Consider the following 15,647-nt stretch of genomic DNA (forward strand, 5'->3'; position numbering starts at 1 on the left):
TTGATTAATGTAATTGATATGGTTGTAGTTCCAACTGTAAGTATTATTCAATAAAGCAAGAATAATTACTCTGCACATTTATATGCAATGAATCTAAAAAGACTAGAAACGTGTTAATTTCGGCTGCTAGTTTTTAGCTGATCATTTTACAATTTGGTCTCTTCTAAATTCAGACCATTATCACTGGTGAGCAGGAAGTTAAATTTATTGTTGGTTTGGTCTTTGCTCTTTACATTAACATATCCTCTGATCTCTTGTTGCAATCACTGCTGATCTTAAATGAGATCCTTTTAACTTTGTTTTGAAGTTAAGTTCAGTGGGTTGTTTCTAAATGACAGTGGATCCTTTTATCTCATCTTTACTGTTGTGAAAAAGACGAGAGGCTAAGTGCCAAGAACCCTGTTCTTCTGCTGGAATGGAGGGGTGGTGTGTGGCTTCAGGCTAATAGCATTTGGAGAGGTTACTGCAAGTGCTGAAAATCTGAAAAACAGAAAATTTTAGAAATACTCATCAGGTTAGGCAGCATCTGTAGAGTGACTGTGTGTTTTGAGCTGTGGGTCAGATAGAGTCATAGAGATGTACAGCATGGAAACAGATCCTTCGGTCCAACCTGTCCATGCCGACCAGATATCCCAACCCAATCTAGTCCCACCTGTCAGCACCCGACCCATATCCCTCCAAACCCTTTCTATTCATTTACCCATCCAAATGCCTCTTAAATGTTGCAATTGTACCAGCCTCCACCACTTCCTCTAGCAGCTCGTTCCATACATTTGTTTTTACCACTTTTCATAAATAGTGGCACAACGTTAGCCAACCACCAGTCTTCCGGCACCTCACCTGTGACTATCGATGATACAAATATCTCAGCAAGAGGCCCAGCAATCACTTCTCTAGCTTCACACAGAATTTATTAGTCCTATCTTGTCCCTGCCTGCTCTGACTGACTCACTTCTGTTCTCAACTGTACCAGTCTCAGATTGATCTCTTTCCTTGCTATCTCCCTGGGTCCCTCCCCCCCACCTTACTAGTTGAAATCCTCCCAAGCAGCTCTAGCAAATTTCCCTGCCAGTATATTAGTCCCCTTTCAATTCAGGTGTAATCTGTCCTTCTTGTACAGGTCACTTCTACCCCAGAAGAGATTCCAGTGATCAAAAAATTGTGAATCCTTCTCCCATACACCAGCTCCTCAGCCATGCATTCATCTGCTCTATCCCCCTATTCCTGCCCTCGCTAGCTTGTAGCACCGGGAGTAATCCATATATTACTACTTTCGAGGACCTCCTTTTTAAATTCCTGCCTAACTCTTTGTAATCTCCCTTCAGAATCTCAACCTTTTCCCTTCCTATGTCTTTGGTTCCAATGTGGATAATTACCTCTTGCTGGCCCCTCTCCCCCGTGAGAACATTCTGCACCCTCTCTGAGACATCTCGGTCCTGGCACCAGGGAAGCAACACACCACTCTGCTTTTTCGCTGCTGGCCTCAGAAACAACTGTCTGTACCTTGGACTACAGAATCCCCTAACACAATTGATCTCTTGGAACCCGACATACCCCTCGTTGCATTAAAGCCAGTCTCAATACCAGAAACTTGGCTGTTCATGCTACATTCCCCTGAGAATCCATCACCCCCTACATTTTCCAAAACAGCATACCTGGTTGAAATGGGTATATCCACAAAAGACTCCTGCACTAGCTGCCTACCTGTCTTACCTTTCCTGGAGTTAACCCATATATGTGACTGTATCTGAGACTTTCCCCCCTTCCTATAACTGCCATCCATCACGTACTGTTGCCGTTGCAAATTCCTCTTTGCTTCTAACTGCCTCTCCAACCAATCCATTCAATCTGATAAGATTCGCAGCCAACAGTATTTATGGCAGATATAATCCGCAGTTGCCCTTAAACTCTCTGTAAACCTCCACATCTGACAAGAAGTACATATCACTCTATTAAAGGCCATTTTTGCTCCTTCACAATCTACAGACCCAGAAAATAACACCGTCTTATTCCTCAACAAACACTGCCCCAGGTTTACTTAATAGTTATGGTTTCTATTTGAAGTTTAATCAAGAGACATATCTCCAAAAACATATAATCAAGAAAGAACCCACTCTACTCACTACTGCCGATTCTCTGTAGATGTTTAAAGCAGTCTCCGTTAAGTCAAAGTCTTGTCATCTCCAGTTCTCTAGGATGCTGACCTGTCACTTCAGTCAAAGGCCTCCATTAGTTAGCTTCACAATTAATGGTAGTCGATCTCCCTTTCTTTTATTTTGTGCTTGTTCTCCTGAAGGGAGTATTACAGACCTGTGAGTGAAAGCATGTAGGTATCCAAAGAATGCATTGCATTCAGTGAGGGTAACAATCAGGCAGATGGATCAGAAGTGATATGGGCATGCGTTTGAGGACGTGATAATAACTGGGTGACCTAGTTGTGATTCAACCACAAAACCTAAAGATTGAGCTAGCTGTTGGTGTGACTGGAGATTGGATGTACTGTGAGTCCAGTTAATTGGTATATTATTGCTGCTGAAACTTGTATGTGTGAGGAGTGATTTGATGGAGTACAGTTGTAACTGTCGGTGGATGTGAACGCTTTCATTTAAACAGCAGTGAAAAGTGATGGTGAATAATATTCATTTGCTGTTTTGTGAAAGTAAGAAGCCTCATAGCAGAAGAAATTATTGAAATGTAATTGACTGTAACATAATCATATCAACATAGAGCATTTCTCATTCCATAGGAGCAGGAGTAGGTTGCTCAAGGCTGTTCTAACTTCAATTAGATCATATTTAGGTGTATATTCCAATTCCCTGCTTTGGTTCCCTATAAGCCAAGATATGAATCAGGTAAATGTATAGCTGAAATGTCTATACTGTGTGATATTTCTATGCAATATGTGGTGTTTTGTTTCGACATATGTGCCCAAGTGTTCTCTAGGTACATTTTAACTAAGAACAGTATGAAAGCAAAAATATATTCATTTTGTCTTTGAAAGGATAAAAAGCCCATGTTGAGTGCTGTGGACCAGCTTATGGACACACTTCCATCACAAGGACCAGATACTTCCATTCCTAAATATACTGGGCCTGAGGTTAAGGTACATAGAAAATCTTATTGTTAAGTATTAAATTTAAGAATAAAAATGCCCGTGACTGCATCATATAAACACAAAGAATGGTAGTGTAATGCTGGGAGAGCACCGCAGGTCAGGCAGCATCCGAGGTGCAGAAGAATCGATGTTTCAGACATAAGCCCTTCTGCTTATTCTCCTGCTCCTCAGATGCTGCCTGACCTGCTGTGCTTTCCCAGCACTACATTCTCATCTTTGATCTTCTGCATCTGCAGTCCTTATTTTCTTCCACAAAAGAATGATAGATGTCACTCAATTTATTTAAATTTTCTATCATTAAACAACTGCCATATTTTTCTCGGTAACTGTAACCATGCTTCAAAACTAACTCACTGACTGGGAGCCTTGCAGGATGCATGCTGAATGCTATATAAGATTAGATTAGATTACTTACAGTGTGGAAACAGGCCCTTCGGCCCAACAAGTCCACACCGCCCCGCCGAAGCGCAACCCACCCATACCCCTACATCTACCCCTTACCTAACACTACGGGCACGGTGGCACAGTGGTTAGCACTGCTGCCTCACAGCGCCAGAGACCCGGGTTCAATTCCTGCCTCAGGCGACTGACTCTGTGGAGTTTGCACGTTCTCCCCGTGTCTGCGTGGGTTTCCTCCGGGTGCTCCGGTTTCCTCCCACAGTCCAAAGATGCGCAGGTCAGGTGAATTGGCCATCCTAAATTGCCCGTAGTGTTAGGTAAGGGGTAGATGTAGGGGTATGGGTGGGTTGCGCTTCGGCGGGGCGGTGTGGACTTGTTGGGCCGAAGGGCCTGTTTCCACACTGTAAGTAATCTAATCTAATCTTATATAGCATTCAGCATGCATCCTGCAAGGCTCCCAGTCAGTGAGTTAGTTTTGAAGCATGGTTACAGTTACCGAGAAAAATATGGCAGTTGTTTAATGATAGAAAATTTAAATAATACACTGGGATCTTTTACATACACAGATATAGGCAGCTGACCTGTTAGGTTAACATCTAAGTGATTTGCTTTGAAAATTAAAATGACTGGTACTAATGGTTAGAGAGGTTATTAGACAGAAAACAAAGAGCAAGAAACTAATCTTATTTGAGTTCAAACGTAGTGTTAGGGATTTTGCAGACTGATAAATCACCAAGGAGCTCAATGATGTTCACTCATTTCCTATTTTGTATGTATATGAAGAGGAGAAATGTTTTTTTATATGATTAGCAGAATGTGGTTAGTGATGTTTCCAAGAATCAATGGACCTCGTTTGTTTACCATTTATATAAATTATTTGGATGTTGTCATAAAGAAGATGTGAAAATGTTGCCACCTACATGAAAATAAGATGCAGGACGAATGGAGGAAAAATGCACAAGGTTTGTAAACTGGGTGAGACATGGGAGCTGCAGTTCAATGAAGTAGTAAATTTTGGGAAAATGATCAGTGAGTCGAACTGTATGCTAAACAGAAAGAGGCATATTCCAGGGATCAGGAAGAATGAAAATGTGAGATTCCGGAGAAAAGAGAAAGGGGCAGAGGAGATGGGAGATGAAGTTCAGAGTACAACCTGGGCCCACTAGATTCCTAAAACAAACAAAAACAGAAACTGCTGGAGAAACTCAGCAGGTTTGACAGCATTTGTGGAGAGAGAAACAGAATTAACGGCTCGAGTTCAGTGTCCCTTCTTCAGAAAGTTAACTTTGTTTTCTCTTTATGGATGCTGCTCGACCTGCTGTGCTTCTCCATTTGTTTTTGTTTGTTTCAATCTCCGACATCTAAGTTGTTTGTTTAACTTGACTAGATTCCTATCCTATTGGTATACCCCCAATCCATGTGATATTCTACAGGGATGAGGGAGGTGTTGGATGACTCTTTAATGCCTTACACCGCCTTTGCTGATATTTTCCCCTTGGTGAGCCAGGGATGAATGAGCCGTGTGACAAGTCTGTTAGCTTTAGATGTGCAGACTAGAGTCGGCAGCCTCTCATCCCAGTCCTGGGGAACCAAATCCAGACCTAGTTGCGCCCCTGGAATCACAGGAGTGGTCACAGGAGGTACTGGCACAGTTTCGAACTGTCCACTTGTTTAGTGGCTGTGGAAGAGGGACTTGGAAGACTTGTGTGGATTGGCATGGGGCAGCCACTAGGATCATGGACGTGCTCCACTCCTTGACTTTCTAATGGGAGTGATGGGGACTGAGACACTCTAGATCCAGCCATATATCTGCATATTCTATATATATTCTGCACAGGATAGCACTCTTACCTTCCTATGTATTCTACAATTCTATGATTAAAACTGTTTGAAGAAGACTGGCAAAAGCTTGTACAGGTATCAGTGAAGCCATATTTTCATTATAATTTGGAGTTGATGAAAGGCCTCGGGATTGCAAAATTTAAATCATTTGCACAAAATATCACAAACCTAACTTTATCTTTGACCCTCAAACTTTTAAGGATTTTCATGGACTCTTAATATCTCCGATCGACATACTTTTTAAATAGTTTAAATATTGTGGTTTTAAATTTTTTGTGTTTGTATGTTTTAGTAGTTTAAATAGTATTTTAAATAGTTTTAATTTTTGATTTAATTTTAATTTATGGTTTAATAAATTTCTCTCGATCTTATGTGTTCCGTTGACCAAGAGACTATAATAACAAAAGCAAAGTACTACAGATGCTGAAAGAAGGCAGTATGGTGTTGGGAAAACCCTGTAGATGTGGCGTTATCAGTGGAGAGATATAGTTAACATTTTGAGTCCAAAATGACCCTTCATCAGAAGTGCCAAGAAGGGTGAACATTGAAGTTGAAATATTAGGGCGACACAGTGGCTCAGTGGGTAGCACTACTGCCTCACAGCGCCAGAGACCGAGGTTCAATTCCCACCTCAGGCAACTGTCTGTGTGGAGTTTGCACATTCTCCCTGTGTCTGCATGGGTTTCCTCCCACAGTTCAAAAATGTGCAGGTTAGGTGAATTGGCCACGCTAAATTGTCCGTAGTGTTAGGTATAGGGGAATGGGTCTGGGTGGGTTGCTCTTCAGAGGGTCGGTATGGACTTGTTGGGCCGAAGGGCCTGTTTCCACACTGTAAGTAATCTAATCTAATCTAAATTAGCTTTGTTTCTCCCTTCACAGAATAGTGCCAGACGTTTTGAATTACTTCAGCATTTTCAGGAGACTACCATTACACATTAACCTCACCAATTATCAAAATGTGATAAATAAATATTGAAGCTTAATATTTGTGATTTTGATTATATTTTTGAATTTTTGTTTTACTGTCAGGAATCCAGTGATTCCAAGAAGAAGGCTGAGCGTGTTGGAGAAACAGAAGAATCAATACCCCCTGAGTACAGATTTACAGAACCATCTGATCCTAAGGTTCAGTCATAATCAATAATAATTAGAGTCCGCTTTAACTGTCATGATACAGGGATAATTCTGAGCTCAAGAACATATGAGAAGTTAAAATGTACTTCCCTTGCCATGATTTTCCTTCCTTTTACAATTGCTGATTGAGAAATGATAGATATTGTCAGCAGAAGTGGCTTTGTACTACAGATGTGATCCCAGAGCTTAATTCCTATGCAGTAGTGCAGAGGATCTCAGCTGTAAACTCTTTCTACAAAAAGGAAATTTCAACGTCTTTTAAATATAAGCAGTATTATCTTTGACACCAAACAATGATGTGCCATGGTCTGTTGCAAATTAAAGATTCCACAATAATGGTGTAACAATTAAAATTGACTTGAAATCATAGGTCACTATGGATGTAATGCGAATTATGAAGACAGTTGAAATTGGTACACAACAACACAACCTTTTGTTTTAATTTAGCTGAACAAAATTTTGTTTTTTTTGTTATTAAGATCTACATTGATACATGTACAACATATGCAGATCGAATTAGTAATGCCAGTTTATTGCATTGTACTTACTCTGTTGCTGTACAGGTATCCCTAAATTTGAAATAACTCTGATATGCCTTAGAAGAATTTTATAACTGTTTTCTCTTTGCAACAGGATAAAGGTAAAAAGGTGCCTTCATCCACACATCCAGAAACAAAGCCAAAGGTAACAGAACAATGAAAGCTTGATTTTGTTTCAGAAGGAGCATTTGACTTTCTGCAGCTAAACTGTCAAAAGAAGTAAGAAAGATATGTTTTGTGAACAATTTAACCTAATCACATTCTGTTTTAGGGCTCAATCTGATTGGGAGAAATTGAGGACTGCAGATGCTGGAGATCAGAGCTTAAAAATGTGTTGCTGGAAAAGCGCAGCAGGTCAGGCAGCATCCAAGGAGAAGGAGAATCGACGTTTCGGGCATAAGCCCTTCTTCAGGAACAAGGGCTTATGCTCGAAACGTCGATTCTCCTTCTCCTTGGATGCTGCCTGACCTGCTGTGCTTTTCCAGCAACACGTTTTTAAGCTCAATCTGATTGGGTATAGAATAGATTAAAATCAAAGACCACACATCTACTTTCAGTATGATCAGAGATTGTATAAAAATTAATTTTGAATTTCATGGTGGCTCAGAGGTTAGCACTGCTGCCTCACAGAACCAGGGACCTAGGTTCAATCCAGTCTCGGGCGATTGTCCGTGTGGAGTTTGCACATTCTCCCCATGTCTGTGTGGGTTTCCTCTGTGTGCTCTGGTTTCCTCCCACAATCCAAAAGATGTGCAGGTTAGGTGAATTGGCTAAATTGCCCATAGTATTCAGGGATGTGTAGGTTGTGTCCATTGGTCAGGGGTAAATATTGGGGAGGGGAATAGGTGGGTTACTCATTGGAGGATCAGTGTGGACTTGTTGGGCCGAAGGGCCTGTTTCTGGACTGTAGAGATTCTATGATTCTTCTTCTGGCAATGCTTTCCCTAAGTAACTGACTCCTTAGTAAGGGCCCTAACAGGGAAGGCAGATGAACTCAGGGCATGGTTAGGAACATGGGACTGGGATATCATAGCAATTACAGAAATATGGCTCAGGAATGGGCAGGACTGGCAGCTTAATGTTCCAGGATACAAATGCTACAGGAAGGATAGAAAGGGAGGCAAGAGAGGAGGGGGAGTGGTATTTTTGATAAGGGATAGCATTACAGCTGTGCTGAGGGAGGATATTCCCGGGAATACATCCAGGGAAGTTCTTTGGGTGGAACTGAGAAATAAGAAAGGGGTGATCACCTTATTGGAATTGTATTATAGACCCCGTAATAGTCAGAGGGAAATTGAGAAACAAACTTGTAAGGAGATCTCAGCTATCTGTAAGAATAATAGGGTGGTTATGGTAGGGGATTTTAACTTTCCAAACATCGACTGGGACTGCCATAGTGTTAAAGGTTGAGATGGAGAGGAATTTGTTTAGTGTGTACAAGACAACTTTCTGATTCAGTATGTGGATGTACATACCAGAGAAAGTGCAAAACATGACCAACTCTTGGGAAATAAGGCAGGGCAGGTGACTGAGGTGTCAGTGGGGAAGCACTTTGGGGCCAGCGACCATAATTCTATTCGTTTTAAAGTCGTGATGGAAAAGGATAGACCAGATCTAAAAGTTGGAGTTCTAAATTGGAGAAAGGCCAATTTTGACGGTATTAGGCAAGAACTTTCGAAAGCTGATTGGAGGCAGATGTTCACAGGTAAAGGGACAGCTGGAAAATGGGAAGCCTTCAGAAATGAGATAACAAGAATCCAGAGAAAGTATACTCCTGTCAGGGTGAAAGGGAAGGCTGGTAGGTATAGGGAATGCTGGATGACTAAAGAAATTGAGGGTTTGGTTAAGAAAAAGAAGGAAGCATATGTCAGGTATAGACAGGATAGATCGAGTGAATCCTTAGAAGAGTATAAAGAAAGTAGGAATATACGAAAGAGGGAAATCAGGAGGGCAAAAAGGGGACTTTGGCAAATAGAATTAAGGAGAATCCAAAGTGTTTTTTCAAATATGTTAAGGACAAAAGGGTAACTAGGGAGAGAATAGGGCCCCTCAAAAATCAGCAAGGCGGCCTTTGTGTGGAACCACAGAAACTGAGGGGGATACTAAATGGATATTTTGCGTCAGTATTTACTGTGAAAAAGGATATGGAAGATATAGACTGTAGGGAAATAGATGGTGACATCTTGCAAAATGTCCAGATTACAGAAGAGGAAGTGCTGGATGTCTTGAAACATTTAAAAATGGATAAATCCCCAGGACCTGATCAGGTGTACCCGAGAACTCTGTGGGAAGCTAGAGAAGTGATTGCTGGGCCTCTTCCTGAGATATTTGTATCATTGATAATCACAGGTGAGGTGCCAGAAAACGAGGTTGGCAAACGTGGGGCCACTGGTTGAGATAGGTGGTAAAGACAAGCCAGGGAACTATAGATCAGTGAGCCTGACCTCGGTGGTGGGCAAGTTGTTGGAGGGAATCCTGAGGGACAGGATGTACATGTATTTGGAAAGGCAAGGACTGATTCGGGATAGTCAGCATGGCTTTGTGCGTGGGAGTTCATGTCCCACAAACTTGATTGAGTTTTTTGAAGAAGTAACAAAGTGGATTGATGAGGGCAGAGCAGTAGATGTGATCTATATGGACTTCAGTAAGGCGTTCAACAAGGTTCCCCATGGGAGATTGATTAGCAAGGTTAGATCTCATGGAATACAGGGAGAACTAGCCATTTGGATACAGAACTGGCTCAAAGGTAGAAGACAGAGGGTGGTGGTGGAGGGTTGTTTTTCAGACTGGAGGCCTGTGACCAGTGGGGTGCCACAAGGATCAGTGCTGGGCCCTCTACTGTTGTCAATTACATAAATGATTTGGATGCGAACATAAGAGGTACAGTCAGTAAGTTTGCAGATGGCACCAAAATTGGAGATGTAGTGGACAGCGAAGAGGGTTACCTCAGATTACAACAGGATCTGGACCAGATGGGCCAATGAGCTGAGAAGTGGCAGATGGAGTTTAATTCAGATAAATTTGAGGTGCTGCATTTTGGGAAAGCAAATCTTAGCAGGACTTATACACTTAATGGTAAGGTTCTAGGGAGTGTTACTGAACAAAGAGACCTTGGAGTGCAGGTTCATAGCTCCTTGAAAGTGGAGTTGCAGGTAGATAGGATAGTGAAGAAGGTGTTTTGTATGCTTTCCTTTATTGGTCAGAGTATTGAGTACAGGAGTTGGGAGGTCATGTTGCGGCTGTACAGGACATTGGTCAGGCCACTGTTGGAATATTGCGTGCAATTCTGGTCTCCTTCCTATCGGAAAGATGTTGTGAAACTTGAAAGGGTTCAGAAAAGATTTACAAGGATGTTGTCAGGGTTGGAGGATCTCAGCTACAGGGAGAGGCTGAACAGGCTGGGGCTGTTTTCCCTGAAGTGTCGGAGGCTGGGAGGTGACCTTATAGAGGTTTACAAAATTATGAGGGGCATGCATAGGATAAATAGACAAAGTCTTTTCCCTGGGATCGTTCAGAACTAGAGGGCATAGGTTTAGTGTGAGAGGAAAAAGATATAAAAGAGACCTAAGGTGCAACTTTTTCATGCAGAGGGTGGTACGTATATGGAATGAGCTGCCAGAGCATGTGGTAGAGGCTGGTATAATTGCAACATTTAAGAGGCATTTGGATGGGTATATGAGTAGGAAGAGTTTGGAGGGATATGGGCCAGGTGCTGGCATGTGGGACTAGATTGGGTTGGGATATCTGGTCGGCATGGACGGGTTGGACCGAAGGGTCTGTTTCCATGCTGTACATCTCTATGACTCTATAAGAGAGTTACATGTATGTTTAACTGTACCACCTCATTCATAGTTTGTAGATAGTGGTGCTTCAGTTTTCTCTCAAGACGAATTATCCTACCTGGAATGTTAGAGGGTACTGAAGGGATGAATATATGAACCCTGCTTGTTATAGTGCAAGGAAAGTGTGGAAGTACATCAGGAATGTTAGGAAGAAGAAAACTATATTTGGGCCGATCAATAACTAAAGCACCATTACTTCCCTTACTTTCCAAAGTATTCCATCATTTTGGCTTTAACTGCTCAAATTAAGAAGAACTATTGAACTGTTCTGCAGTTTTGGTGAATGCTTGTTTTCAAAGCATATTCAGAATCAATACCATGTTTGCAGCTATAACAAGACTCAGACTATCACTAAAAATAATCATGGGTTTTGCAAAAGTCTTTATCTTGCATCAGTAGCACTTTCCATTTCCAGTAGACTTGGAAGCTGTCCATCACTCTTGCACAACCTAACAGCTGTCACGAAGTGCCATTGAGAGGTCACCCAGAAAATTAAAGGCGATCACGGCTGGTGATACCGGTGTTTTATTTTGTACTGCAATATTGCGGGCTTGAGGCACGCCTTGTTTACCTGTATGCTTGAAATATCTTTGAAGTGAATTAAGTATATATTTTTTCGTATTGTCATTGCAGGGTATGTCAGAAGGTGACGCCTTGGAATCTCTGTCAGCAGACTTTGGCCTCAGCTCTGCAGCTCCGATTTCAAAATGTTCAGCCGCAATCTCTCATTCTGCAGCTCCACAGTCTGCGCTGAAGGAGGTACAGCTACAATCTCCAACTTTAAGCTTCTGTAACAGAGTGAAATTTAGGAAGGTAGAGTTGGTTGGGAGTTCACAAAAATGCATTCTGTATTTGGATTTCCAATCTGATGAGATTGTTGCGAACCATATCACTGCAGTTTGTACAGACCTGTACAGACACTGTGGCTGCTTTTCTCGCCATTGGCAATTTAAACTTTCTTTTTCTTCATTTCAACTAGAAGCAGGAACCCTGCTCGTATGTGCCATGCAAATAAATCAACCCTGCTACAACACCAGAGGTAAAAGTGTGGGAACACTACCTCAGGGTAGTAACCTAGGCCTAACATCTTCAGCTGCTTCAACAATGACATTTCCTCCATTATAATTTCAGAATGTGATTGGTCTTTGATTGCACAATGTTTAGCACACTCATGACTTCTCAGATACTAAAGCAGTCTATATCCAAATGCAGCACGTCTTGGACAATATTCAGCTTTAGGCTGACAAGGGATAAGTACCATTCACACCATTCAAATGCCAGACAGTGAACATCCATTGCAAGTGAGAATCTAACTGTCACCTCTTTACATTCAATGGCTTTACCATCACTGAATCTCCTACTATTAAGTGGCTGCATGAGCAGGTCAGAGGCTATGAATACTGCAGCAAATAACTCACCTCCTAACTCCCCAATGTCTGTCCACCATCTATAAGGCACAAGTCTGGATAGAATATTCCTCAATCCACATCTTCAAATGCTCACTGCCTCCCTCACTGATTAGCACCGCTCAGTAGAAGCATTGTGTACCATCTAGAAGATGCACTGCACAAATTTACTAAGGTTTCGTGGACAACGCCTTCTAAACAAATGACTCGTGCTGTCTGGAAAGGACAAGGGCAGCAGATACATGGTAACATAGCCACGTACAAGTTCCCTTTCAAGCCACTTATCATCCTGAATTGGAAGTATATCCCTGTTCCTTCCAAGTCATTGGGTCAAAATCCATGAGCGTCCGCCTTAACAGCAATGTTGGTCTACCTACAGAACATAGACTGCAGTGGTTCAACAAGTCAGCTCACCACCACCTTTTCAAGTGCAGCTAAGGATGGGGGATAAGTTCTGGACCAGCCAGCGACACCCATGTCCAATAAATGAATAAAAACATGGAGTTCTGGGAACAATGGGCACGGATTTGGAAGGTGACCACACATTCAAGAACTGTGAAGTAGAGAGGAAGGTTGAAGATGGAGAAGTGTTTGCAATGACTTTAGAGTCCAGGATTGTTCTTTTGAGGAGAGGGATGATGATAATGGATCGGAGAGGGACAATCACCTGAACTGTTAAAAATATAGACTAGAGTGAAAATAAAGTAAGGAAATTGGGTGGGCAGTAGTTTAGTGGGAATAAAGTTGAATTAGCTGGAGATGGGTTTCATGGACAAAGTGAACTCAGAGAGTGAATGCAGGGAGGTAATAAATAAACTAGAGTAAGATGCATATTCAAGGCAAGGCTAGAAGGCAATTGATACAAATAGGCTGTTTATAATTTCAGATGGAGGGATTGGATAGTTTTAATCTTGGAAATGAAGAAGCTCATAAACTCTTCGCATTTTCTGTTGGATGTGAGAGTGGAGAGGGGCACAGTTTAAAAGTAGTGAAAAGAAAAAGGGTTATCTTTGCACTCCAGGATGATCCTGGAATGATGAGCAATTTTAGCAGATGAGAGCAGGAACCAATAGCATTCATATAGTCAAGTCACATTTGGGATGAATGATTCAAGCAGTTTTCCTTTAAGTCTGCAAGAAAGCAGGGATGGGGATCAGAGGCAGGAGAATGGCTAGGGTGAGAGAGTAATAGCTTTTGGGACTAAGGAATTGAAAGTTGAAGATGTGGTTGAATAAATTGGTCACTGCAGAAACTTTGTAGCGGATGGAAGGCTAAAGGCTACACGGTAGAGATTCTGAAAGGACAATTGGAAGTTAATTGGGGAGAAACTAAGAGAAACTAAAAACCAAATGTTCTTCCTTGCACAGATACCTTCAAAAGCTTCACCAGCTGCAAGTAAAAGTGATTCAAAGGTAAATTAGAAACGAAACAATAAGGTGTGTAATGTATAAGTTCTGATTACAGCAGAAATAGATCTGTCAAATCATGTATCGTTGAGATTTCGGTTTCCTCTGGGAAAATAATGACTAATATAGCTCAGCATCAGTTCAACTGGGCAACTACTTCTTTAAAAAGATTAGACTGATGATCTAATCCAAAACCAGTTCAAAACTACACCAGCAAATATTTGACAACACAGAACTCCACAAGTCAACAAAAGTCCTGGTGTACATAACACTTGCTGTCTTTGTTATCCATAACGATGCGATACACTTGTAAGGATTGGTGAGTTAATAATGTGGGCTCTTTATATGGAGGAAGACTAAATACAGATAATGTTCACTGGAATGCTGTTTATAGCATATCTGACTTTTACCACTGCTACTTCAGTCTGCTCAACAAGTCACAGGACTAATATCTTGTTGAGGTGGGTAGTGATTGGCAGTAGTTTGAGATATACATCCTTAAAGGTGTAGGCACGTACTGTCACAACAGCAACCAAATACCTGTACTGCAGTGAACCTGAATTGTCTAAGTGACACTTAATAGTACTATAGAGTTACTGACACATTCTTCACATTCAGTGGAAGAACTGTTGAGCAAAATTCAAAGTTTTTTTCGAATCCGGCTCCATACATATTCAGACAAAATTCCAGCTTTGTGCTTCTCCCCATGTGTACCAAACACATTTATTCACGAAAACAGATTGAAAATTCACCAATCAGTGATTGGCAAAACAAAATGCTTCATTATTCTCCTTCACATTTTCCAGGGTTAAGCTCCTGTCAGGTGTAGATAGTTGAGAGATGTGTGAAGAACAGTTATCGAGTCACAGAGATGTACAGCATGGAAACAGAGCCTTTGGTCCAACTCATCCATGCTGACCGGATATCCTAACCTAATCTGGTCCCATTTGTCAGCACTAGGCCTATATCCTTCCAAACCCTTCCTATTCATATACCCATCCAGACGCCTTTTAAATGGTGTAATTGTGCCAGCCTCCACCACTTCCTCTGGCAGCTCATTCCATACATGCACCACCCCCTGTGTGCAAAAGTTGCTCTTTTGGTCCCCTTTAAATCTTTCACCTCACACCCTAAGCCCATGCCCTCTAGTTCTGGACTCCCCCACATCTGAGAAAAGACCTGTTTGTTTACCCAATTCATGCCCCTCATAATTTTATAAACCTCAATAAAGCCTCAGCCTCCAACACTCCAGGGAAAACAGCCCCAGCCTATTCAGCCTTTCCCTCTAGTTCAAGTCCTCCAACCCTGGCAGCAGGTTGTTTTCAGTAACATTTTTCGCCACTGTCAGGACACATTTCCGTTGAGCTTTGTTACAAATTGAAAAAGTGTATTTTGTTTTTTCAAGGGTGAAGACCCATTTGACCTGCTCGCAGGAACACTTCCATCAGAGGCACCGGATGATTCAGGCCCAAAATATACTGGCCCTGAGGTGAAGGTACGAATGAAGTTTCTCTACTGATATTTTAAGCTTTCAATATTTGTTGCATCATACATTGATGCTTTTTATGTTGGAGCTAAATATACAGCTATTCATGTGAAAATATTCTGTTGGCAGTATTGCCGTTATCCAACTCCAACAATAATAGTAATGGTACCATGTTCGATGCTTAGCTCCTCTTATTTGTGAATTGATTGCACATTTTAATGCATAAGCAAGTCTAAAACTTCCCCTTGCTCGAGGTATGATTAAGTAACTTTCCTGATTCTTCTACATTAATACCTTTATGAATATATAATGTCCCTAATGCTGAAAAATATCTGAAGGTACTTCAACTTATTTTTTTCTGCCGTTGCTTGGTTTTCTGACTGAAACTACCTTGAGCTTTAAAAAATGAACCCAAGGACAATAATCACTGACAACTGAGAAAGTGATTTTGAATATTTGTCTGGTGGATCACTAGTGG

General features: G+C 41.5%; 1 protein-coding gene across 10 annotated transcripts in view; it reads left to right on the top strand.

Annotated features, from left to right (window-relative positions):
• The window catches only part of cast (calpastatin), a 205,213-nt gene that overhangs the window by 109,534 nt on the left and 80,032 nt on the right, over positions 1-15,647 (top strand). For 9 of the 10 annotated variants that reach the window (XM_072583271.1, XM_072583353.1, XM_072583321.1 and 6 more), the window contains 6 exons: positions 3,002-3,103; positions 6,386-6,481; positions 7,124-7,174; positions 11,505-11,630; positions 13,645-13,689; positions 15,089-15,178. In XM_072583271.1, the coding sequence (XP_072439372.1) occupies positions 3,002-3,103; positions 6,386-6,481; positions 7,124-7,174; positions 11,505-11,630; positions 13,645-13,689; positions 15,089-15,178 (510 nt within the window). The remainder of the gene's footprint in view (positions 1-3,001; positions 3,104-6,385; positions 6,482-7,123; positions 7,175-11,504; positions 11,631-13,644; positions 13,690-15,088; positions 15,179-15,647) is intronic. The other variant, XM_072583291.1, reaches the window with a different exon arrangement.

This window comes from Chiloscyllium punctatum, chromosome 2 (genome assembly GCF_047496795.1).
Source record: "Chiloscyllium punctatum isolate Juve2018m chromosome 2, sChiPun1.3, whole genome shotgun sequence".
Taxonomy (NCBI): Eukaryota; Metazoa; Chordata; class Chondrichthyes; order Orectolobiformes; family Hemiscylliidae; genus Chiloscyllium; species Chiloscyllium punctatum.